Genomic DNA, 26822 nt, shown 5'->3' with positions numbered 1-26822 from the left:
GACGTGAGCGCCCCCTCCTGAGATACTTCCGGGTCCTACTTTTGTGTCGCTTTTGTGTCCCCATGGAGTTATACTGTGACGCTCCGTCAGACTAAATCTGAGACGAAAACAACCACGAAAGTCTCATTTTACCGCTTTCCTCGCAACAACAAAGCTGCGCTGCTCTCCCAAATCTGGCTGTGACAGGCCGTCTGTCCCACATGGCATACTATCGCCATTTTATTTTATTGTGTCAACTAAATCCTCATTAATGCAAACTAGATTCAACATACTCAAGCCTGCACACATTCTAAATATCCCCCGAAATATTTTACCGATCAAATGGACTGTTGCCACCTTCAATAATAATGATAATAATAGTCTTTATTGTCTCCACATCATATATTTTTGTTGTCATGGACACTTGTACAAAACATTAATAATTCCACTCGAATTATTCCACATTTTAACCCTCAATGGCTTCCTTTCTGAAAAATAACGTCACTGTAAAAAGATTCACGCGTTTAGATATTCAATTTACAATGAGATGCGGACGGGAGCTGGTGCCACTTGGACCCGGACGTAACGTAGGACTACAAAATGACGTCGGACTTAAATACTGAATAGAGACTCCGAATCCTTCGTACATATACAAACATCAGATCCAAAACAACATGTGCATGTGATTGGATGGATGAGCGGCGTGCACGTGACAACTCAAGGCTACATGTAAAGGACGGCAGACAGACAGACAGTCGGGGTCCAAAGTATGCAGACCCCACCCCGTGATGACTATACGATGTGAGATAAGATGAACCCTTTATTGATCCCTGCAAAAAGAAATGCAGATGAGAAGCTGAGAAAAGCACACAGTGAAGCTATACAGGTCAGAGAGTGATAAGACTTATCTTTTTTTTTATTTGGTGCAACCACTCCAAGGAACAGCAATGTCCGTCCTAACCTATGTGACTATGTTTAGAGTACAAGTAAGACGCGCAAACGCGGGAAGCGAACGCAGCTCGTAAATGGCAATAACAACAATTAGAATAAATTACATACTTTTTAAGGTTTTCTTTTTAAAGTTCTCTTTTTTGTGTTTTTAAAGTTTTTTTTTTAAGTTAAGTTTTGTTTTTCATTTTAAGTTAAGTTTTTTTTTTAAGTTAAGTTTTTTAAGTTAAGTTGTGTGTGTGTGTGTGTGTGTGTGTGTGTGTGTGTGTGTGTGTGTGTGTGTGTGTGTGTATGAGTGCGTGCGTGCATGCGTGTGTGTTTTGTGTGATACAGCTGCGCCCTCTGGTGGCGGGCGGGTGGTGTAACAGCGGGACAGACACACACACACACACACAGACAGACATGATCTGCAGGGTCTCATAGTTAGTGCTCATTGCATTCGCAATCACTGCGTTCGCAACCAGTAGGGGCAAAAGTGTCGCTGTTGTGGCAGAAACAGAGAGAGAGATAGTGTTGCACTGTTGCCTGCTAATTACAGAGAGAGAGAGAGAGAGAGAGAGAGAGAGAGAGAGATAGTGTTGCACTGCTAATTACAGAGAGAGAGAGAGAGAGAGAGAGAGAGAGAGAGAGAGAGGCAGGGTGTGATTTTTTTTAACACTTTATTTTTTATTCTTTTTTTGTTTGAGAATAGGCCAGGTTATCTTGAGCATCACAGTTCAATATAGATATTACATTTCAGGTGTTATTCATTATTATATACGAGTCATCCAGTCCAAAAAAGCTTGGGGTCCTACACTAATACTAAGGTGGCTTCAGTATCCTTCACAGCATTCTCAGATGATCATTTATAACGGTAAAGTCCATGTTTTCTTTTACACATTGATATGCCGTTGATTCATTTCCAAGTTTTCCATTATTATTATCATCAATCAGGATGATCAGGCGTCAGTGGCGTGCACAGACATTTAGAGGGGCAGGTGCTCAGGGCAGGTGCTCAAGTGAAAGCGCATTTTGGGGTGGGAACCCAGTTTGGTGCTTTAGCTATTGAAAAATAGCAGATCTACAAGCTCATAGCGCGCCACCGAGTGGCGCGCTACGAGCTTGTAGGTCTGCTATTTTTATTTATTTTTATTTTTAAGAGCACATTGCCAAAAGGGCAGGGGGTGCTCTAGCACCCCCTAGTGTCTATCTGTGCACGCCACTGCATACACAGCAACAACAAGAGCAAATACAAATCTGCATTGGCTGTGAAGGCAAAAGCCTCTGTCCACAAACTGTTAAATCCTCTGTTTTTCGTCGGCTATCTTTATTTCTCTCCCTGTAGAAGCCATAGCGTAGCAGGCAGCAGCCTCACACACCCACCGGTTTGTTTATAATAGACACCTGGCTGGCACGGCACTGAGTGTGTCGCATGCTATGACGCAAATTTTAGTTTAGTTAAGTTTTCCAATTTTGTAAAAATGTGTAGAATAGCTTGTCTCACAGTTGTCAGTGTAAATTAGGTCAAAGACACAAAGTGTAATCATCTCAGCTGCAGTCACAGGAGACATCACATACGGCAGAGGTTCCCAAAGTGGGGTCCGGGGACCCCCAGGGGTCCTGCAGGGAGTTCCAGGGGGTCCCCCAGCTATGATGGATGTATAGGTATCTGTAACTCTCAGTTAATAATAATAATAATAATAATGAATTACATTTTTATAGCGCTTTTCCAAGTGCTCAAAGCACTTTACAATGGTTCATTCATTAATTCATACATTTGGGAGGTGAAGCGGCGAACAGTCGACGCCAGCGTCCTCACTTCCCACATTCACGCACCAATGGTGGCAAGGCTCACACCGACTCATTGGAGGCAATGTGGGGTTCAGTGTCTTGCCCAAGGACACTTCGACATGTATAGGACAGGAGGAGGAGCCGGGATCTCTTATGGGAGTCCCTTGTGGCACATCTCTTCAAATGGGGGGTCTGCGGGCTAATTAGGGTTAATTTGGGGGTCCTTGACATGATAAGGTTTGGGAACCACTGATGGTATAGGCCATGGGTTCCCAAAGTGGGGTCCGGGGACCCCTAGGGGTACTTGAGGGAGTTCCAGGGGGTCCCCGGCTAAAGGATAGTTGGGAACCAAATGGAACCTTATGGGTCTGTAACTCTGAGAGTGTACATGTGTACACTCTCAGAGTTAAATTAACATAGATTTTACAATATGAATTGGGGGTCCCAGAGATAGAAATGTCATTAAATGGGGTCCATAGACTAATGCACGTCAAATCAGGGGGTCCTTGAAATTAAACAGGAATCTCTGCTAGAGATGTGAAAGTCTGGGGGCACGGTGGCACCGTTGGTACTGCTGTCGCCTCACAGCTAGAAGGTCCTGGGTTCGATTCCCGCTCGGGACGCTGTGGGTGTTGGCGGCGTGTTTCCTACTCCGTCAGTGCCCATACCCGAGGCAGGGTTGGCGAAAGGGCCTTTCTGTGTGGAGTTTGCATGTTCTCCCCGTGTCCCCTAGGGTCGGTACCTTCACATGTTCACTTTTAGTGTCAATTTGGGGGTCTTTGACATGAACAGGTTTGGGAACATACAGACATTGGGTACAGGCTACACTAGTGAGACCGTGCAGGCCTACTTCTACATAAGTCCTCCGTCTGTCCACTCCGCCCGCTGTCCTCAGGTCTGTCTCTCTGTCTGTCCACTCCGCCTGCTGTCCTCAGGTCTGTCTCTCTGTCTGTCCACTCCGCCCGCTGTCCTCAGGTCTGTCTCTCTGTCTGTCCACTCCGCCCGCTGTCCTCAGGTCTGTCTCTCTGTCTCTGTCTACTCCGCCCGCTGTCCTCAGGTTTGTCTCTCTGTCTGTCCACTCCGCCCGCTGTCCTCAGGTCTGTCTCTCTGTCTGTCCACTCCGCCCGCTGTCCTCAGGTCTGTCTCTCTGTCTCTGTCCACTCCGCCCGCTGTCCTCAGGTCTGTCTCTCTGTCCACTCCGCCTGCTGTCCTCAGGTCTGTCTCTCTGTCTGTCCACTCCGCCCGCTGTCCTCAGGTCTGTCTCTCTGTCTCTGTCCACTCCGCCCGCTGTCCTCAGGTCTGTCTCTCTGTCTGTCCACTCCGCCTGCTGTCCTCAGGTCTGTCTCTCTGTCCACTCCGCCTGCTGTCCTCAGGTCTGTCTCTCTGTCTGTCCACTCCGCCCGCTGTCCTCAGGTCTGTCTCTCTGTCTGTCCACTCCGCCCGCTGTCCTCAGGTCTGTCTCTCTGTCTGTCCACTCCGCCCGCTGTCCTCAGGTCTGTCTCTCTGTCTGTCCACTCCGCCCGCTGTCCTCAGGTCTGTCTCTCTGTCTGTCCACTCCGCCCGCTGTCCTCAGGTTTGTCTCTCTGTCTCTTCAGGACGGTGAGAGTGTGCAAGGGAAACATGAGCTTCGGCTTCACCCTCAGGGGCCACGCGCCAGTCTGGATCGACTCAGTCATCCCCGGTAAGTTATTATAAGTGTGTGTGTGTGTGTGTGTGTGTGTGTGTGTGTGTGTGTGTGTGTGTGTGTGTGTGTGTGTGTGTGTGTGTGTGTGCAGTGGCGTGCACAGACATTTAGAGGGGCAGGTGCTCAAGTGAAAAAAAAAGGGCACCTTGTGCAGCGCATTTTGGGGCGGGAACCCATTTTGGTGCTTTATAGCTATTGAAAAATAGCAAATCTACAAGCTCATAGCGCGCCACCGAGTGGCGCGCTACGAGCTTGTAGGTCTGCTATTTTTCTTTAATCAAAGAACCACTGACATAGAAACACATAGCTTTAGATTGTGGGGGGCCTAAATAATATAGTAGAAGCGGTTTTTTATCAAGATTTGATCAATGTCACTGCATGGTCCACACACTATAGACAAATTAAAAAAAAAAAAAAAAACGTTTTTCTCTTTTTGTTTTAAGAGCAAAATTGCCAAAGGGGCAGGGGGTGCTCTAGCACCCCCTAGTGTCTATCTGTGCACGCCACTGTGTGTGTGTGTGTGTGTGTGTGTGTGTGTGTGTGTGTGTGTGTGTGTGTCCTATTTTCTTTAACACATTTTGGGGCGGGAACCCCCTTTTGGTGTTTTAAGCATTATCTTATAATTTATCTATTGAAAAATAGCAGATCTACAAGCTTGTAGGTCTGCTATTTTTGAAGAATTGTGAAAATGTGGCGCAAATCTTTGAATATATTCTTTCACGTTTTTAACTCAAATCTTTGCTTCCGGGGCGTCACTCACTGAAACAACATATTTTCAGATGGGGGTCGGTGGCCAATTACATATAATTTGTGGGGTCCTTGACATGAAATATTGAGCACCACTGATATAGAAACATAGGTATTTCAGAAAACTGTCAGGATTCAGAAGATTTTCTTTTTTTTTTCGACTTCAGGCCTTTTTATCGGTAACACCTTACTTAAAGGTTGGGTGAATAATGCATTATTAGAACATTTATAATGCATTAAGGCTTCATAACACTAGTGTGTATAACTCAAATGTGTATAACTCTCTCTCTCTCTCTCTCTCTCTCCCTATAATGTATGTCTCTCTCCCTCTGTCTCTCTATCTCTCTCGCCCCGCAGGCAGTCCAGCAGACAAGGCCGGTCTCAAACCGGGCGATCGCATCCTGTTCCTCAATGGACTGGACATGAGGTTGAGTTTACGCAGTTCTCACTCCTAAAATAAAATAAAAGCCAACTAATGAACACTATTAGGCCTACTACTACTAATAATGCATAAAAAACAAACATTGAGGGTGTTTGGGTGCCACAATAATAATAATAATAATAAAAATAATTAGTGCGTTGGAGCACTGAAACAGTACCGTGTGTTATTTTAATAGGTTTAATAGGAGAAAGAAACCCAGCATGCTGACATACAGTAATTACAGAATAATGTTATCTCCATTGAGGGCAATACAGTACGTTTATTTTCCTCCTGATGCTGGTAATCTCTTCTGTCTGCTTTTATTAACTGTCACAACCATGCACACAGCGTACGTGGTTTAAAACGATCCGGGAGCTTCTGCTCGCTTCTACTCTTTATCGAATGGAAATTGTCGAAACCAATTTAATCCTCGTTCACTCTGGGCTGACCTCGTTATGCAAGCAGAGGTCAGACGTCTCGTTTCAGCTGTGTGGAAACAGAACAGCTTCCCCTGAAAATAGACCAATGAACGAATGGGAGATGACAGACAGCAAGGCCCTGTATAGAGGAAATGGAAGAGAAAAGGGTTTTTATGTAATAATAATGTCTGTAATTGGTCCTACCAGCAATAATGTCTGTAATTGGTCCTACCAGCAGTAATACTGTCTATAATTGGTTCTACTGCAGAAGCACGCTACAAAAAGCATTATTCTGTGCATTGCCTCCATATTTTTATTTTGCAACAATTAGTTAAGTGAAGCGATACTATATTTTCCTGACATTGAATTTGTGCAAGATGCCCGCTCTCTGCGGCCAGATTTTGCACATTATTTTTTCATGTTTGCAAAGTACACGTAGGCCTACATGTTTTCAATTGCGTGTGCATGTGTGCGTTCTAAACTTGTGAAAGTGAAATGTCACCACCATAAGTACAGTAATTGTGAAAACAATTTTCCTGATCCTCACAAGATAAATGTTTTTTTGTTGTTGAATGTTTAATGCTTATGATTAGAAACGGATTCAGGGTTAGAGCTGGTCTGTGTCGACCCATACGGAGGGGGAAACCTTTACTTACTACAGATTGTGGTAAAAGCAAAAAAATAAAGGTTTTGTAGCAAAGGCTTATCAATATCTCATACAGGGAAACCCTTTACTTGTACAATTTGTGGTGAAAGCTTTAAACTTAAACTTTTCTCCTTGCCCCAACCCACCCTTCTTCCCTTTATTTTTATTTCTTGAAAATATTACACAATGGGAACTATGCACGTATACAAAAGATAATTATAGCATTTTATGTAGACATAGCACTATAGCAGTGGTAACCAACCTTTTCAAGCCCAAGAGCCCATTTTATTCCCAATTGTAAGCCAAGATCTACCACTAAAACGTGTTAGAAAAAACACTTTTTTTGCTATTTCTGACAGGCTCAATACATCCACACAAAGACTAAAGCTTAAATAAGAATAAAAACTTATAGTAAGTTATATTATCAATGTCAAATAATATTAAGACAAATGTATTAGAAATAAAAAATATTAGGACAAAAATACAAAACTTCTTGCAAAGGACATGAATTGCTTTTACAGCACAATATTTTGTTTCTCATTTCAATTAATATTCACATATTTGTAAAGTTTGAACACCAACTTTTAACCAAACGTGGGAGAAACACTGTGCACGGCTGCACGCACAAATAAAGAGTGCACTCGCGCACTTGCCCTGCATCGAATATCACAGATAGAACAGCAGGATAAAAACGGATAGTCTGTCTATCATCCATGCATCCATGAGCTAAGCGTCAAGCCCTGTCTAGGACCCACTTCCTTCAAAACTGTGGCTTTCTTGTTCAATAGTTAGAATCTTCAACTCTCACTGTGTCATGTTTTGACAGCGGCACTAAACATTTTGACAATTTGTCATAGTGATATTTATCCAGCCAGGTCGGTGATTACTTATCATTCATGCTGTGCAACACATGTATGCTTTTGTAAGCGACGCTAAGGATTGTTTTGATCGATAATAATCCGTCATGTGCGAGTGCCGAGTGCACTCTTTATTTGTGCGTGCAGCCGTGCAGTGTTAAAAGTTGGCGTTCGAACTTTACAAATAATAATATTGAATAATATTCAACGTGTCGGGGACGCTATCATGCTGCGTTCACTCTGATGCTCTGTGTGCTGCCTGCGAGGGGAACAACAGACACACAGCACATGAGCACAGAGTGCTAAAAGGGGGAGGGCCGAGGGCGGTGCGGTGGAAGCAAGGGGAACAGATCTTCAAGCTGAAATGCATCGAGCCTCTACACGTTGTTAGCTTGTAGATCTGCTCTTTTTTTGCGAACGACATTCTGCTGTGTATTGGCAGTGGTGGCTGGCTGCCCGTCAGTCTGACACTTCGGGATCGACTTGAAAGGTTCCCGCGAGCTACTGGTAGCTCGCGAGCCCCTGGTTGGTTACCCCTGCACTATAGTATATGACACGCTAGCTCTGGTCCATGTAGCTCTAATGCGTTTCATTTAGAGCTATGTTACTCTCAACTTCCACCGCTCGCATGAATGCAGACCAGCCTCTTGTCTTTAGCGTAAATAAAAAGAACGCATTTGCTACTCACCAAAACAAAGGCGGGTTGTGTCATTAGAAAGCCTACTTTCCTTAGTGGAAGCACTCTGAGCTTTCTAATGACACAACCCGCCTTTGTTTTGGTGAGTATAGCAAAAACGTTCTTTTTATTTACGCTAAAGACGAGAGGCTGGTTCTGCATTCACGCGAGCGGCGGAAGTTGAGAGTAGCATAGCTCTAAATGCAACGCAGATTAGAGCTATATGGTCTGATAGGTGCTATGGTTCAGATCCATCATGGAACAAATAATAGTCAGGGAGCATCCCAGCAATGGCTTTATAAAAAAAATAGGTGCCAATGCTTATCTCACATGTGCGTGTGCGCCCCGCTCAATCTGGCTAATGACAAGCCTCTCAGTTGTTCACAAAAAAGTCTGGAGTCTATCAGGCCAGATTCAAGTCACAGGCAGTGGCACATTGCCACACAGGCAGACACACTCCACATGCACATTGGAGATTTGAACAGTCAGAATGTTCAAATGTGTTTATGTCCCCCACAGACCTAGTGGAATAATACAATATTTTTGTATATTTTTGTATATATCTTGTATTTTTATATAATTTTTTTATTTTTTGCGTGTGCGACTGTGCGTTCACAGGAACTGCTCCCATGAGAAGGTGGTCTCCATGCTTCAGGGCAGCGGCGCCATGCCCACCCTGGTGGTGGAGAACGGCCCGCCCGCCTTCTCCCTGGCGCCGGACTCCGAGGGCGGGGGAGGCGGCGGGGGGGTGGTGGTGGTGGGGGGCCTGTCTGGGGGCGAGCGCGCCCGCTCCCCGGCGCCCCTCAGCTCCCTGCAGTGGGTGGCGGAGATCCTGCCGCCCAGCATCCGCGTGCAGGGGCGCACCTTCGGCCAGCAGCTGGAGCACCTGCTCACGCTGCAGGAGCGCTACGCCATCTGCAAGGCCCTGGAGAACTTCTTCCAGCACAGGTGAAAAACATATGTTAAAAAAAATAAAGTTTGATGAAAAATGTATAATAATTATATAATAATGATATAATAATATAATAAATTAATAATTTACATTTTGGGGATATCTTTCACAATAAGGAATAATACATGTTATAGACATTCTAATGATCACAAAAAAACATATATTACAACGTCAAACTCACCAACATTGCAGCATGTACGAAAAGCTTGAATTATCCTCTTTCTATCCGCAAAGTGTTTGTTTCATAAATATCCAAATTCCCGGTGCTGGACAGGACACTCTCTAGGTCTATGACGTTATGTATATGTTGTCATGGTAACAGGAACGTGGACACCCTGATCGTGGACGTGTTCCTGGTGTTGGACAGGACACTCTATGACGTTATGTATATGTTGTCATGGTAACAGGAACGTGGACACCCTGATCGTGGACGTGTTCCTGGTGTTGGACAGGACACTCTATGACGTTATGTATATGTTGTCATGGTAACAGGAACGTGGACACCCTGATCGTGGACGTGTTCCTGGTGTTGGACAGGACACTCTATGACGTTATGTATATGTTGTCATGGTAACAGGAACGTGGACACCCTGATCGTGGATGTGTTTCCGGTGCTGGGCAGGACACTCTATGACGTTATGTATATGTTGTCATGGTAACAGGAACGTGGACACCCTGATCGTGGATGTGTTCCCGGTGCTGGGCAGGACACTATATGACGTTATGTATATATGTTGTCATGGTAACAGGAACGTGGTCACCCTGATTGTGGATGTGTTTTCGGTGCTGGGCAGGACACTCTATGACGTTATGTATATATGTTGTCATGGTAACAGGAACGTGGACATGTTCCCGGTGCTGGGCAGGACACTCTATGACGTTATGTATGTGTTGTCATGGTAACAGGAACGCGGACACTCTGATCGTGGATGTGTTCCCGGTGCTGGACAGGACACTCTATGACGTTATGTATATGTTGTCATGGTAACAGGAACGTGGACACCCTGATCGTCGTGGACATGTTCCCGGTGCTGGACAGGACACTCTATGACGTTATGTATATGTTGTCATGGTAACAGGAACGTGGACACCCTGATCGTGGACGTGTTTCCGGTGCTGGACACGCCGGCCAAGCAGGTGATCTGGCAGTTCATCTACCAGCTGTTGACCTACGAGGAGCAGGAGCACTGCCAGAGCAAGATGGTACGCTTCATGGGCTTCAAGTCCATCACAGGTAGGTGTGTGTGTGTGTGTGTGTGTGTGTGTGTGTGTGTGTGTGTGTGTGTGTGTGTGTGTGTGTGTGTGTGTGTGTGTGTGTGTGTGTGTGTGTGTGTGTGTGTGTGTGTGTGTGTGTGTTTATATCCATGGCACCGATGCAACTTTACTTTACCGCACCTTTTGTCATGTCATATTAACTGGAGAGAATAATCAGAATAATCGATTTCCTATTAGGACAGACAAATATAACGGCCACCTAAACCCCAGCAATCATATTCTGGGGGGGGGGGGGGGGGGTATTCACCAAACGTCGCCTGAAGAGACGTGTGTAGGCTACTGAAGGCTGAAAAATAAGTAGAGTTTAACTCTGATCCGTTTTTTTACTGTCAAGTACAGTCAGAGGGTCTAATCTAAGTGGTGACATTGATGAATTCCAAATATTATCAAAGCATTCTTAGGCACCCCTGGACTGGCGTCAAGGCACCCACTTTGAGAGGTAACAGGTACGGTCGCCCCAATTCCATCTCGCCCCCGCTTTTTTTCCCCGCCGACCTCATGTCGACCGCTCGGTGCGGCGGTTCTTGTATTCTTCATTTAGTTTTTACTGAGAATAAGTTTAGAAATATAAGTTTAGGAATAGGGTTAGGTTTAGGCATAGTGTTACTGGGGTTAAAGGTTTTATGACATTCATTTTAATTTATTTTTCTTTTTTCTTTTAGGTTTTATGACCTCAATTACACCCAAAAAACCTGAACTTTGAACATTCAGTGGATTTTCTGTGGTCTGAAGTTTTCTTTGGGGTTTTTTGGGCCTTTTGAGCTACAATGAAAACAGGCAACACAGTGAAACAGTGACATCTGCTGGAAAATCCCATTGACATATATGGGATTTGCAGTAAGTGATGTCACTTACTTCCGGCAAATCAGAGCACCTGTTTGAGCCAGAAAACCCCAGATCACAGAAAATCTACTGAATGTTAAAAGTTCATGTTTTTTGGGTGCAATTGAGATTAGAAAACCTAAAAAAAACAAGAACAATTCCAAAACCATTTTTTTAATGTCACAATCCCTTTAACTGTTTAAGCATAATTTACTTAGTTTGTGTCGTATCTAGGAATCAATAATTCTAGGCAAGAACCCATGTTCTTGTGCAAATGTACAGTTTACAAAAGTACTTGAAGTATATTTTCATACCATACAGAGGAGAATTGTGCACGGCAGACATGAGACGAGATGAAGTTCCAAGATGTTTATTTCAACGAAGTTACAGCAGTGAAACAAAGCATAAGCTCACGCCAACCATGAGCAAAGTGGCTGACGTCTCCACACCAGGCTTGCGCCCCTGACTGACAACTCATTGTACATTTGGTCTACCTTTTAAGCACTCTACATTGGCGTGGGTGTCGACAGTTGTTTGCACATACACCACCATGACGAGTTTCAGGCACCATCTGAAGTATATTTCCTACCATACAGAGGAGAATTGTGCACGGCAGACAGACGAGATGGAAGTTCCAAGATGTTTATTTCAACGAAGTTACAGCAGTGAAACAAAGCATAAGCTCACGCCAGCCATGAGCAAAGTGGCTGACGTCTCCCCATGTAGGCTTTCGCCACTGACTGACCACTCATTGTACATTTTGGTCACTACTTTAAGCACTCTACATTGGCGTGGGGGTCGACAGTTGCTTGCATATTATTAGTGGCACAGTCTTTGATCAGCCAGTCTGTTCTTTCAGGTCAACAAACTCTTTTGTCATACAGATAGGCTAGCCACCGGCAGCTCCAGGATATCTCACCCTGGGAAGCCGACACCCTAGATGTTAATCACCAAAAATAGGTCTACTGCAGAAGGACAGAATAGCATGTCAATCACACAAGGAAGAAGTATAATTATGGAATCCCATATTCTTCATACTGTTGTATCTGCAGTCACTCTGTCTATACAACGCCTGCCTTTGTCATTCAAAAGAAGGGTGTCGAGATGGTTTGTTTACGGTTTACTGTATGTTCCTGCTGCAATTTGTGTAACAATAGAATTGGTGTGGGCACATGGTTGATCAATGGGTCTTCAGAGGAACAGTGAACACGCCTACATTCTCACCTTAGTTTGAGAATCTGTACTTAATACCTGTACTCTGAGTGTAACTGGGTGGGTCAGTCGAGGCTGGTCAGTGGTCACGACTTGTGGCCAGCTGGCTCTGGCTCCTGTGTGAGCTTATGCTATGTTGTGCTGCTGTGCTGTGGACTCTGAATAAACAACATCTTGGAACATCATCTTGTCTGTTTTCCGTGCACATTTCTCTCCTGTATATATTTTAACCCATTTAGACCGGCTGCCGCGGGGACGTTACTCTCCCTTTAAGACCGTCTGCTACAGCAGCGTCACTTTACCTCTGATACCGGCGTGCGCTAGACGTCTCATTGTTGTTTTGTAGTCTTTTCGGGGCTTTTCCGGACACGTGACCAATGAACTGCATGATGATTCGCTAGAATACTTTGTTGTGGATGAAACAATGCATTTTGGGATTTTATTTCTTCTTCTACGATTTTCTGTGATTTATTTTGTATCGCGTATCACGGGGAGCGATACTAGAGATGGCGGAGGCAATAGCAGGACGGAGCAGACGAGAGGATGAAGTTAGTGATGGAAGTGACATAGAAGTGGATGGACTTGATTACAGTACTAACAGTGATCTTGATCTCAGTGATCTATTGGATGATCCAACTTATGAACAGCCGCCGTCAGAACCACTGGATCGAGACCAGTGGACACGCAACTTTTTGTTCAATGATGACACCGACGATGAGGAGTTCAGGGGCTGGGACGCTGACTGGAAAACCAACAATTTTACCCGACGCACACAAAAGTCATATACTGGATTTAAGGGTGTAAAAATTGATATGCCTGACAAAACAACACCTGGTCAGGTATTTTCCCATCTGTTCACGGAGGAGCTGTTTGAGCGTCTGGTGGTGGAGACAAATCGATACGCTGCACAGAGCAGAGCCGATACTCCATCCAGAGCCAAATGGGCAGATGTGACGCTCATTGAGATGAAAACATTTATCGGAATTTGTCTCGGAATGGGCATTATAAAACTTCCTGCCAGGCGGGATTACTGGCGGATAAAACGCCCCCTACTTCAGACCAACTTTCCCCAGTACATGTCACGAGACAGATTTGCTGCTATCTGGAGGTAATGATGAGTATTTTATGAACTGTAATAAATTATGATTATGATGATTATAACGCTGGCAAGAAACGATGATGAGCCTATATGCTACCTAGACCCCCTCCCATAACAAGTTTACAAATGAAACCAAATGAACCCATGATATCTATTATCTATAATATATCTATATCTTGCCTTGCTTTTCTTTTTTATTCTCCATTGCTCTGTAAAGCACTTTGAGCTGCATTTCATGTCATGAAGGTGCTATACAAATAAAGTTTTATTATTATTATTATTATTATTATTATTATTATTATTATTATTATTATATCCATCCTATCTATCTGTAATTTGGTTACATTTGTACACAGACAGACAGACACGTCTATAGGTAGGTAGACACAGTAGTATAATAATGTCTGATGATAGTGAATGGTTATACAAGTTCATAATTAATTACAATGATGATAAGAAATAACAGTAGTAGTAGAATTTTATTTAGTGGTTTTATTTATCACACAATAAACAATACATTACATGAATGTGCTAGCAATACGTATTACCAATACTATACAGTATAATCAAGTCTGATGATGATACAGATTCTTATGATGATGATGACGATGATGATGATGATAATAATAATAATGACAGTAATACATTACAGTAATACATTATTATGACAGTAATACATTATGATAATAATAATAATAATGACAGTAATAAATTACAGTAATACATTATTATGACAGTAATACATTATGATAATAATAATGACAGTAATACATTATGATAATAATAATGACAGTAATACATTACAGTAATACATTATTATGACAGTAATACATTATGATAATAATAATGACAGTAATACATTACAGTAATACATTATTATGACAGTAATACATTATGATAATAATAATAATAATAATGACAGTAATACATTACAGTAATACATTATTATGACAGTAATACATTATGATAATAATAATAATAATAATAATGACAGTAATACATTACAGTAATACATTATTATGACAGTAATACATTATGATAATAATAATGATAATAATGACAGTAATACATGACAGTAATACATTATTATGACAGTAATACATTATGATAATAATAATAATAATGACAGTAATACATTACAGTAATACATTATTATGACAGTAATACATTATGATAATAATAATAATAATGACAGTAATACATTACAGTAATACATTATTATGACAGTAATACATTATGTTAATAATAATGACAGTAATACATTACAGTAATACATTATTATGACAGTAATACATTATGATAATAATAATGACAGTAATACATTACAGTAATACATTATTATGACAGTAATACATTATGATAATAATAATAATAATAATGACAGTAATACATTATTATGACAGTAATACATTATGATAATAATTATGACAGTAATACATTATGATAATAATAATAATAATGATAATGACAGTAATACATTATGATAATAATAATGATAATAATGACAGTAATACATTACAGTAATACATTATTATGACAGTAATACATTATGATAATAATAATAATAATAATAATGACAGTAATACATTACAGTAATACATTATTATGACAGTAATACATTATGATAATAATAATAATAATAATAATGACAGTAATACATTACAGTAATACATTATTATGACAGTAATACATTATGATAATAATAATAATAATAATAATGACAGTAATACATTACAGTAATACATTATTATGACAGTAATACATTATGATAATAATAATAATAATAATAATGACAGTAATACATTACAGTAATACATTATTATGACAGTAATACATTATGATAATAATAATAATAATGACAGTAATACATTACAGTAATACATTATTATGACAGTAATACATTATGATAATAATAATAATGACAGTAATACATTACAGTAATACATTATTATGACAGTAATACATTATGATAATAATAATAATGACAGTAATACATTACAGTAATACATTATTATGACAGTAATACATTATGATAATAATAATAATAATAATGACAGTAATACATTACAGTAATACATTATTATGACAGTAATACATTATGATAATAATAATGACAGTAATACATTACAGTAATACATTACAGTAATACATTATTATGACAGTAATACATTATGATAATAATAATAATAATAATAATGACAGTAATACATTACAGTAATACATTATTATGACAGTAATACATTATGATAATAATAATGACAGTAATACATTACAGTAATACATTATTATGACAGTAATACATTATGATAATAATAATAATGACAGTAATACATTACAGTAATACATTATTATGACAGTAATACATTATGATAATAATAATAATAATAATGACAGTAATACATTACAGTAATACATTATTATGACAGTAATACATTATGATAATAATAATGACAGTAATACATTACAGTAATACATTACAGTAATACATTATTATGACAGTAATACATTATGCTAATAATAATAATGACAGTAATACATTACAGTAATACATTATTATGACAGTAATACATTATGATAATAATAATAATAATAATAATGACAGTAATACATTACAGTAATACATTATTATGACAGTAATACATTATGATAATAATAATGACAGTAATACATTACAGTAATACATTATTATGACAGTAATACATTATGATAATAATAATAATAATGACAGTAATACATTACAGTAATACATTATTATGACAGTAATACATTACAGTAATACATTATTATGACAGTAATACATTATGATAATAATAATAATAATAATGACAGTAATACATTACAGTAATACATTATTATGACAGTAATACATTATGATAATAATAATGACAGTAATACATTACAGTAATACATTATTATGACAGTAATACATTATGATAATAATAATAATAATGACAGTAATACATTACAGTAATACATTATTATGACAGTAATACATTATGATAATAATAATGACAGTAATACATTACAGTAATACATTATTATGACAGTAATACATTATGATAATAATAATGACAGTAATACATTACAGTAATACATTATTATGACAGTAATACATTATGATAATAATAATAATAATAATAATGACAGTAATACATTACAGTAATACATTATTATGACAGTAATACATTATGATAATAATAATGATAATAATGACAGTAATACATTACAGTAATACATTATTATGACAGTAATACATTATGATAATAATAATGACAGTAATACATTACAGTAATACATTATTATGACAGTAATACATTATGATAATAATAATGACAGTAATACATTACAGTAATACATTATTATGACAGTAATACATTATGATAAAAATAATAATAATAATGACAGTAATACATTACAGTAATACATTATTATGACAGTAATACATTATGATAATAATAATAATAATAATAATGACAGTAATACATTACAGTAATACATTATTATGACAGTAATACATTATGATAATAATAATAATAATAATGACAGTAATACATTACAGTAATACATTATTATGACAGTAATACATTATGATAATAATAATAATAATAATAATGACAGTAATACATTACAGTAATACATTATTATGACAGTAATACATTATGATAATAATAATAATAATAATGACAGTAATACATTACAGTAATACATTATTATGACAGTAATACATTATGATAATAATAATGACAGTAATACATTACAGTAATACATTATTATGACAGTAATACATTATGATAATAATAATAATAATGACAGTAATACATTACAGTAATACATTATTATGACAGTAATACATTATGATAATAATAATAATAATAATGACAGTAATACATTACAGTAATACATTATTATGACAGTAATACATTATGATAATAATAATAATAATAATAATGACAGTAATACATTACAGTAATACATTATTATGACAGTAATACATTATGATAATAATAATAATAATAATGACAGTAATACATTACAGTAATACATTATTATGACAGTAATACATTATGATAATAATAATAATAATAATAATGACAGTAATACATTACAGTAATACATTATTATGACAGTAATACATTATGATAATAATAATAATAATAATGACAGTAATACATTACAGTAATACATTATTATGACAGTAATACATTATGATAATAATAATGACAGTAATACATTACAGTAATACATTATTATGACAGTAATACATTATGATAATAATAATAATAATGACAGTAATACATTACAGTAATACATTATTATGACAGTAATACATTATGATAATAATAATAATAATAATGACAGTAATACATTACAGTAATACATTATTATGACAGTAATACATTATGATAATAATAATAATAATAATGACAGTAATACATTACAGTAATACATTATTATGACAGTAATACATTATGATAATAATAATGACAGTAATACATTACAGTAATACATTATTATGACAGTAATACATTATGATAATAATAATAATGACAGTAATACATTACAGTAATACATTATTATGACAGTAATACATTATGATAATAATAATAATAATAATGACAGTAATACATTACAGTAATACATTATTATGACAGTAATACATTATGATAATAATAATAATAATAATGACAGTAATACATTACAGTAATACATTATTATGACAGTAATACATTATGATAATAATAATAATAATGACAGTAATACATTACAGTAATACATTATTATGACAGTAATACATTATGATAATAATAATAATAATAATGACAGTAATACATTACAGTAATACATTATTATGACAGTAATACATTATGATAATAATAATAATAATAATGACAGTAATACATTACAGTAATACATTATTATGACAGTAATACATTATGATAATAATAATAATGACAGTAATACATTACAGTAATACATTATTATGACAGTAATACATTATGATGATAATAATAATAATGACAGTAATACATTACAGTAATACATTATTATGACAGTAATACATTACAGTAATACATTATTATGACAGTAATACATTATGATAATAATAATGACAGTAATACATTACAGTAATACATTATTATGACAGTAATACATTATGATAATAATAATAATGACAGTAATACATTACAGTAATACATTATTATGACAGTAATACATTATGATAATAATAATAATAATAATGACAGTAATACATTACAGTAATACATTATTATGACAGTAATACATTATGATAAATAATAATAATAATAATGACAGTAATACATTACAGTAATACATTATTATGACAGTAATACATTATGATAATAATAATAATAATAATGACAGTAATACATTACAGTAATACATTATTATGACAGTAATACATTACAGTAATACATTATTATGACAGTAATACATTATGATAATAATAATGACAGTAATACATTACAGTAATACATTATTATGACAGTAATACATTATGATAATAATAATGACAGTAATACATTACAGTAATACATTATGATAATAATAATGACAGTAATACATTATGATAATAATAATGACAGTAATACATTACAGTAATACATTATTATGACAGTAATACATTATGATAATAATAATGACAGTAATACATTACAGTAATACATTATTATGACAGTAATACATTATGATAATAATAATAATAATGACAGTAATACATTACAGTAATACATTATTATGACAGTAATACATTACAGTAATACATTATTATGACAGTAATACATTATGATAATAATAATAATAATGACAGTAATACATTACAGTAATACATTATTATGACAGTAATACATTATGTTAATAATAATGACAGTAATACATTACAGTAATACATTATTATGACAGTAATACATTATGATAATAATAATGACAGTAATACATTATTATGACAGTAATACATTATTATGACAGTAATACATTATTATGACAGTAATACATTATGATAATAATAATAATAATAATAATGACAGTAATACATTATTATGACAGTAATACATTATTATGACAGTAATACATTATTATGACAGTAATACATTATGATAATAATAATAATAATAATGACAGTAATACATTACAGTAATACATTATTATGACAGTAATACATTATGATAATAATAATAATAATAATAATGACAGTAATACATTACAGTAATACATTATTATGACAGTAATACATTATGATAATAATAATAATAATAATGACAGTAATACATTACAGTAATACATTATTATGACAGTAATACATTATGATAATAATAATGACAGTAATACATTACAGTAATACATTATTATGACAGTAATACATTATGATAATAATAATGACAGTAATACATTACAGTAATACATTATGATAATAATAATGACAGTAATACATTATTATGACAGTAATACATTACAGTAATACATTATTATGACAGTAATACATTATGATAATAATAATAATAATAATGACAGTAATACATTACAGTAATACATTATTATGACAGTAATACATTATGATAATAATAATGACAGTAATACATTACAGTAATACATTATTATGACAGTAATACATTATGATAATAATAATAATAATGACAGTAATACATTACAGTAATACATTATTATGACAGTAATACATTATGATAATAATAATTATGACAGTAATACATTACAGTAATACATTATTATGACAGTAATACATTACAGTAATACATTATTATGACAGTAATACATTATGATAATAATAATTATGACAGTAATACATTACAGTAATACATTATTATGACAGTAATACATTACAGTAATACATTATTATGACAGTAATACATTACAGTAATACATTATTATGACAGTAATACATTATGATAATAATAATGACAGTAATACATTACAGTAATACATTATTATGACAGTAATACATTATGATAATAATAATAATAATGACAGTAATACATTACAGTAATACATTATTATGACAGTAATACATTACAGTAATACATTATTATGACAGTAATACATTATGATAATAATAATAATGACAGTAATACATTACAGTAATACATTATTATGACAGTAATACATTATGATAATAATAATAATAATAATAATAATAATGACAGTAATACATTACAGTAATACATTATTATGACAGTAATACATTATGATAATAATAATGACAGTAATACATTACAGTAATACATTATTATGACAGTAATACATTATGATAATAATAATAATAATAATAATGACAGTAATACATTACAGTAATACATTATTATGACAGTAATACATTATGATAATAATAATAATAATAATAATGACATTAATACATTACAGTAATACATTATTATGACAGTAATACATTATGATAATAATAATGACAGTAATACATTACAGTAATACATTATTATGACAGTAATACATTATGATAATAATAATAATAATGACAGTAATACATTATGATAATAATAATTATGACAGTAATACATTACAGTAATACATTATTATGACAGTAATACATTATGATAATAATAATTATGACAGTAATACATTACAGTAATACATTATTATGACAGTAATACATTATGATAATAATTATTATGACAGCTTGCATGTGAGTTTTGAATATTTTTTACTTATAATTTGGTGATATTGTTATTACATTTGTGTGTGTGTGTGTGTGTGTGTGTGTGTGTGTGTGTGTGTGTGTGTGTGTGTGTGTGTGTGTGTGTGTGTGTGTGTGTGTGTGTGTGTGCATGAATAATGCAATGTACTAACAATATCACCAAATGATGAAAAGTTAAAGACGTACTATTCATCCAAAGTAACTTACTTATTTACTTATCATTACTTACTTACTTACTTACTTATGTGTATATTCAGATATCTTCATCTCCAAGACAACAACGAGGAAGGCCTGGACCGCTCGTACAAACTCTGGAAGCTGCGTTGGTTCCTGGATCACCTGGCAACACAATACCAGTCCCTCTATGGGGTAAACGGTACTGTGTCTGTTGACGAGAGCATGATCAAGTACAAGGGCAGACTCTCCTTCAGGCAGTACCTTCCCCTCAAACCCACAAAGTGGGGTGTCAAGGTGTGGGTCATGGCGGAGAGCTCCACGGGTTACTGTTCAACCTTCCAGGTAAGAAAGATAAAATCATCACACCAGTTAGCTCCCATTTTTCAAAGATGTAATAGTACGTTTCAAGTACCAAAGTTATTCATGTTGTTGGTTTTTCGTTACAACTTCCAGGTCTACACAGGTCGTGATGGGAATGTCGCAGAGAAGGGTCTTGCTCATCGTGTGGTAATGGATCTGGCAGAACCATACTATGGCTCTAACCTGTCCATATATATGGACAATTTCTATAGTGGGGTGGAGCTTTTCCAGGACATGAAGAGCAAGGGTATGGATGCCTGCGGCACCATTCGGGCCAACAGGAAGGGGCTGCCAAAGGACGGACAGCTGACAAAAAAGGCTAATTTGGCGAAGCATGAATTCCGAGTCGCCCAGAAGGACGACCTCACATTCTGTGTCTGGCAAGACACTAAGGCTGTGATGGTTCTGTCCAACCATCACGACCCCACCGAGACAGGGACTGTACAGAGAAGGAAGGGTGCCTCCAGCCAAACCACTGTGATAGTTCCATCCTGCCTTGCAGATTACCAGAAGCACATGAAGGGTTTGTTTGAGTTATTGATTTTATTTATTTATTGAAAAAAGAAAAAAAAAACAATACTGTAAATGACACAGCCTACAGTATTTGAACACATCTGTCAAAAAAGATAAAACAAATAGCCTGGTAACCTTTTTCCATTGTGGTCCTCTCAGTGTAAATGTGCGTGTAAACTGAGTCCTATGTGTTTGTTCCAGGTGTGGATCTTCTGGATCAAATGGTGGGCTACTATAAAATTGAGCATCGCTCAAAGAAGTGGTGGAGGAGGGTGTTTTTCTACTTCCTCTCCGTGTCCTGCTACAACGGGTTCGTTGCCCATAGAGCTGCTGGAGGAAGAGCATTCTCCGCCTCCTACAAGGGGTACAAAGATTGGCTGGAGGACCTGATGGAGGAACTTGTTGTCCCAGTGGTGGCAAGGCCTCCTCCCGATTTCTTCCCCCCTCCATCCCCAGCTGTGCTAACCACAGAGCATGATTTTGAGAAGATCTTTGACAAGAGAAGGGGCTGCAGAGAGTGTTTAGTGGCAAAGTGTGGCACTGGTGAGCGTCCCACAGCCACAGTGTACGGGTGCAAACAGTGCAAGGAAGCTGTGCACATGGAATGCTTCGGCAAGCATGTCCGTCGTTATATGCACTGAGTTCACTTTTCTTCTTTTTTTTTGTTTTTTTTTGTGAAATGTTGCAAGGCACTATTTTATTTTATGTTATGGTTCCGAGGGAGCCTGTTCTTGACTTGAAAAAAAGAACACTGTGACACTTTGTCCGTCGTTTTATGCACTAATGATCACTGAATTCACCTTTCTTCTTCTGTTGTGTTTCCAAGGCAACCTTCCAAATGTAACAGGTAACAGGGTGTTTATCTCTGTCTCCATGGTAACAGGGTGTTGTTTATCTCTGTCTCCATGGTAACAGGGTGTTGTTTATCTCTTGTCTCCATGGTAACAGGTTGTCTGTGTGTCGTTGTAGGGTCTCTTCCAAATGTCCATTCCAGGCGGGTCGGGCTGGTTCTGCAGAACCACTGATCCGATTGACTTCATACTTGGTACAGCACTTACCTGTTTGTACAGCAACACACCTGCCACGTATGAAGTCAATCGGATCAGCGGTTCAGGAGATATTGCTGTCCATTCCAAGTGGGTCAGGCTGGTTCTGCAGAACCGCTGATCCGATTGACTTCATACTTGGTACTGCACTTACCTGCTTGTACAGCAACACACCTGCCAAGTATGAAGTCAATCGGATCAGCGGTTCAGGAGCTATTACTGTCCATTCCAAGCGGGTCGGGCTGGTTCTGCAGAACCGCTGATCCGATTGACTTCATACTTGGTACTGCACTTCCCTGTTTGTACAACGACACACCTGCCAGGTATGAAGTCAATCGGATCAGCGGTTCAGGAGATATTACTGTCCATTTCAGGCGGGTCGGGCTGGTTCTGCAGAACCGCTGATCCGATTGACTTCATACTTGGTACTGCACTTCCCTGTTTGTACAACAACACACCTGCCAAGTATGAAGTCAATCGGATCAGCGGTTCAGGAGATATGCAGACATGTAGTTGTTTATACCTAATTTATTCGTTTTATATTACTTTATTTTATTTTTTTATAGTTTGTGATACATATTTGTGCAAATAAATTTTATTCTGAACAATAGCCAAAGTTGTAAGCTCTGAAATGATTTTGGAATTTTGTTTCTATCTGCTACAGAGGCTGAGTAATATATGTTTTAGTGAACCATGGGAATTTTGTGAAGTTTTGCAGAAAACCTCAGGTTCTAGGGTGTCTTTCATAAAACTGCCATAGGTTTTAGAAGGCCTTTTCTAAATCGGCCTTAGGTGTAAATGGGTTAATATACGACATTTGCTTTAGGAATACCAGGCAGCTGTTCCACCGACTGTACGCCCGAGGCGAGTTGGTAAAGGGGCGAGTTGTCTGGTATTCCTTTTTCTTTTTTATCCCACGATTTCTGTAAATTTGTTCAGCCAGTGTCAATTATCTAATGTAATCCCCAGCTAATAAACCCTGGCTTTAACAGTGAATCACATGTCATGTCATGTCATGTCATGTCATGTCATGTCATGTCATGTCATGTCATGTCATGTCATGTCATGTCATGTCATGTCATGTCATGTCATGTCATGTCATGTCATGTCACAATCCATGACACCTGTTACAATAGAAACGCTGTTCAGGTGCCAGAGATAAGGGACAAATGGAAGAATAAATAACCGTGGGCGCATCCATGTGCACATTGCGTACACGTCAGATTAAAATATATAATAAAACAATATATATATATTAAAAATATATTATATATTTATTTATTTTAAACCCATTTAGCACTATAATTAATTGAAATATTAGGACATAATTCACGGCAGCATTTTTTCAGTCGAGCTCTTATTTTGATAAGCCACATTTTTCAGAGCCGAGACAGCCTTTGTTTACATGATCGATCTATGCCGATGCACTGGAGAGCTCCACATCGCCGGCTCTGTGCCGTGAAAGAAACGCTGTTTTGACCAAAATGCCATCTGGGACAGGCGATACAGGCGATTGAAAGAAACGGATAGAATGGATTATTATTGCGACGACGATCTAAGATGAACGATCCAGTGCTGTGCTAACAACATTGCTAGCTAACCGGCTAACGTGAGTAGCATTATGGCTCGGACGATCGAATGCACCATAAAAGCGCAATTGACAAAGGTCTTCGGCAATGGCGGTAAGCGTTAGTATCAAAATTAGGCTTCAATTGACAAAGGACTTCGGCAATGGCGGTGTTAAATAACGTGCACAGGGGGTTTTACGGCTTAAAACGTAACCAAAAGTTCCTGGCACAGATTGTGTTTTAACACGTAACATGACTGTGGTATGTGTGTGTGTGTGTGTGTGTGTGTGTGTGTGTGTGTGTGTGTGCACCCGTGTCAGTCCCTCCCCCGCCGCCCCCTCCCCCCCAGGAGCCCGACAGCCCCAGGGGGGTCCCGGAGGCCCCCCAGCGCCGCAGCAGCTCCATGAGGGTGACCGGGACCACCTACCAGCGCAGCAGCACGAGGGGGCGGAGCTCTGACGACCTGGTCATAGGCACGCACCTGGGCATGGGTACGCTCGTTATCACAGGTCATGACGACCTGGTCATGGCCACGCGCCTGGGCATGGGTATATGCTCGTTATCACAGGTCATGACGACCTGGTCATGGCCGCGTGCCTCTTTATCATCAATCTGATGTTAGTTATCATTAGATTGTTTTATTTGATGATAAAGTATAGGGTATGCTTCTAGGACTTCTACTGGCTCTATAGAGCGTCACAGTCCCGCCCTCTTTCATGACGACGCCAGGCCCAGGAAATCGTTCCCAATGCATTTTTCCCCATAGACATTTCAAAACGTATTTATTTAAAGACCTTATAAGCGTTGTACAAAGCCAACTCTTGTCGTGACAAATCATGACAACACACACAATATTTGTGACCAAACAAATAATTACAACAAAAAAAGTGTTTGTTTCTTTCTAATTATTTGTTCAGCCAGAAAAATTGTGTTTGTTGTCATGATTTGTCACGGCAACAGTTGGCTTTGTCCGCGGCGTTAAACGTCTTTAAATAAATACTTTCTGAAAAGTCTATGAGGAAAATTAACGGGGATTTATTTTCCGGGTCTCTCGAGGGGGCGGGACCGCGACGCTCGATAGCGAGTGAATTAGACCCGCCCCTCGCTGTGCTTACAGCCAATAGCATCCGTTTACTTCACTAGTACGTGTTACTTGCAGTGATGCTTGACGTCCCGGCAGGTTCCCGCTCGGACGCGGTGACGGACACCATGATGAGGCTGGCTCCAGGAGAGAGGCAGTCAGGAGACGGAACGTCGCTCCCAGAGACCCCCAACAACCTGGCCAATGTATGTACCTCGCTGCCCGAGACCCCCCACAACCTGGCCAATGTATGTACCTCGCTGCCCGAGACCCCCCACAACCAGGCCAATGTATGTACCTCGCTGCCCAAGACCCCCCACAACCTGGCCAATGTATGTACCTCGCTGCCCAAGACCCCCCACAACCTGGCCAATGTATGTACCTCGCTGCCCGAGACCCCCCACAACCTGGCCAATGTATGTACCTCGCTGCCCGAGACCCCCCACAACCTGGCCAATGTATGTACCTCGCTGCCCGAGACCCCCCACAACCTGGCCAATGTATGTACAGACAGTAACCCCTCCCCCCACAACCTGGCCAATGTATGTACAGACAGTAACCCCTCCCCCCACAACCAGGACAATGTATGTACAGACAGTAACCCCTCCCCCATACAACCTGGCCAATGTATGTACAGACAGTAACCCCTCCCCCCACAACCAGGCCAATGTATGTACAGACAGTAACCCCTCCCCCATACAACCTGGCCAATGTACGTTGTATACAGTAAGCTAATATTGTATTCATAGGCGACCATTTCCAAAGGGTGCGCTCGTTTTACCCCGCCGGCTATTAGTAGCCAAGGAAAGCGCCAATTTCACCTTCTAATACACACAACACAAAACCCCACTCTGCCAGCTGCCTCGCTAGCCTAGTGGACTACTAG

At 37.8% G+C, this 26822-nt stretch overlaps 1 protein-coding gene across 1 annotated transcript in view; it reads left to right on the top strand.

The window, feature by feature from the left end:
* The window catches only part of grid2ipa (glutamate receptor, ionotropic, delta 2 (Grid2) interacting protein, a), a gene marked incomplete at both ends in the record, with an annotated part of 138565 nt that overhangs the window by 69425 nt on the left and 42318 nt on the right, over positions 1–26822 (top strand). Inside the window, 6 exon segments of the mRNA XM_083779093.1 lie at positions 4293–4378; positions 5486–5555; positions 8766–9095; positions 10179–10333; positions 25176–25346; positions 26036–26142. Coding sequence (XP_083635219.1) covers positions 4293–4378; positions 5486–5555; positions 8766–9095; positions 10179–10333; positions 25176–25346; positions 26036–26142 — 919 coding nt within the window.

Source organism: Protomyctophum parallelum (genome assembly GCF_964188405.1).
Source record: "Protomyctophum parallelum genome assembly, chromosome: 13".
NCBI classification, from domain to species: domain Eukaryota; kingdom Metazoa; phylum Chordata; class Actinopteri; order Myctophiformes; family Myctophidae; genus Protomyctophum; species Protomyctophum parallelum.
The sequence above is the reverse complement of the archived record's forward strand: the minus strand, read 5'-3'. Positions and strand labels throughout refer to the sequence as shown.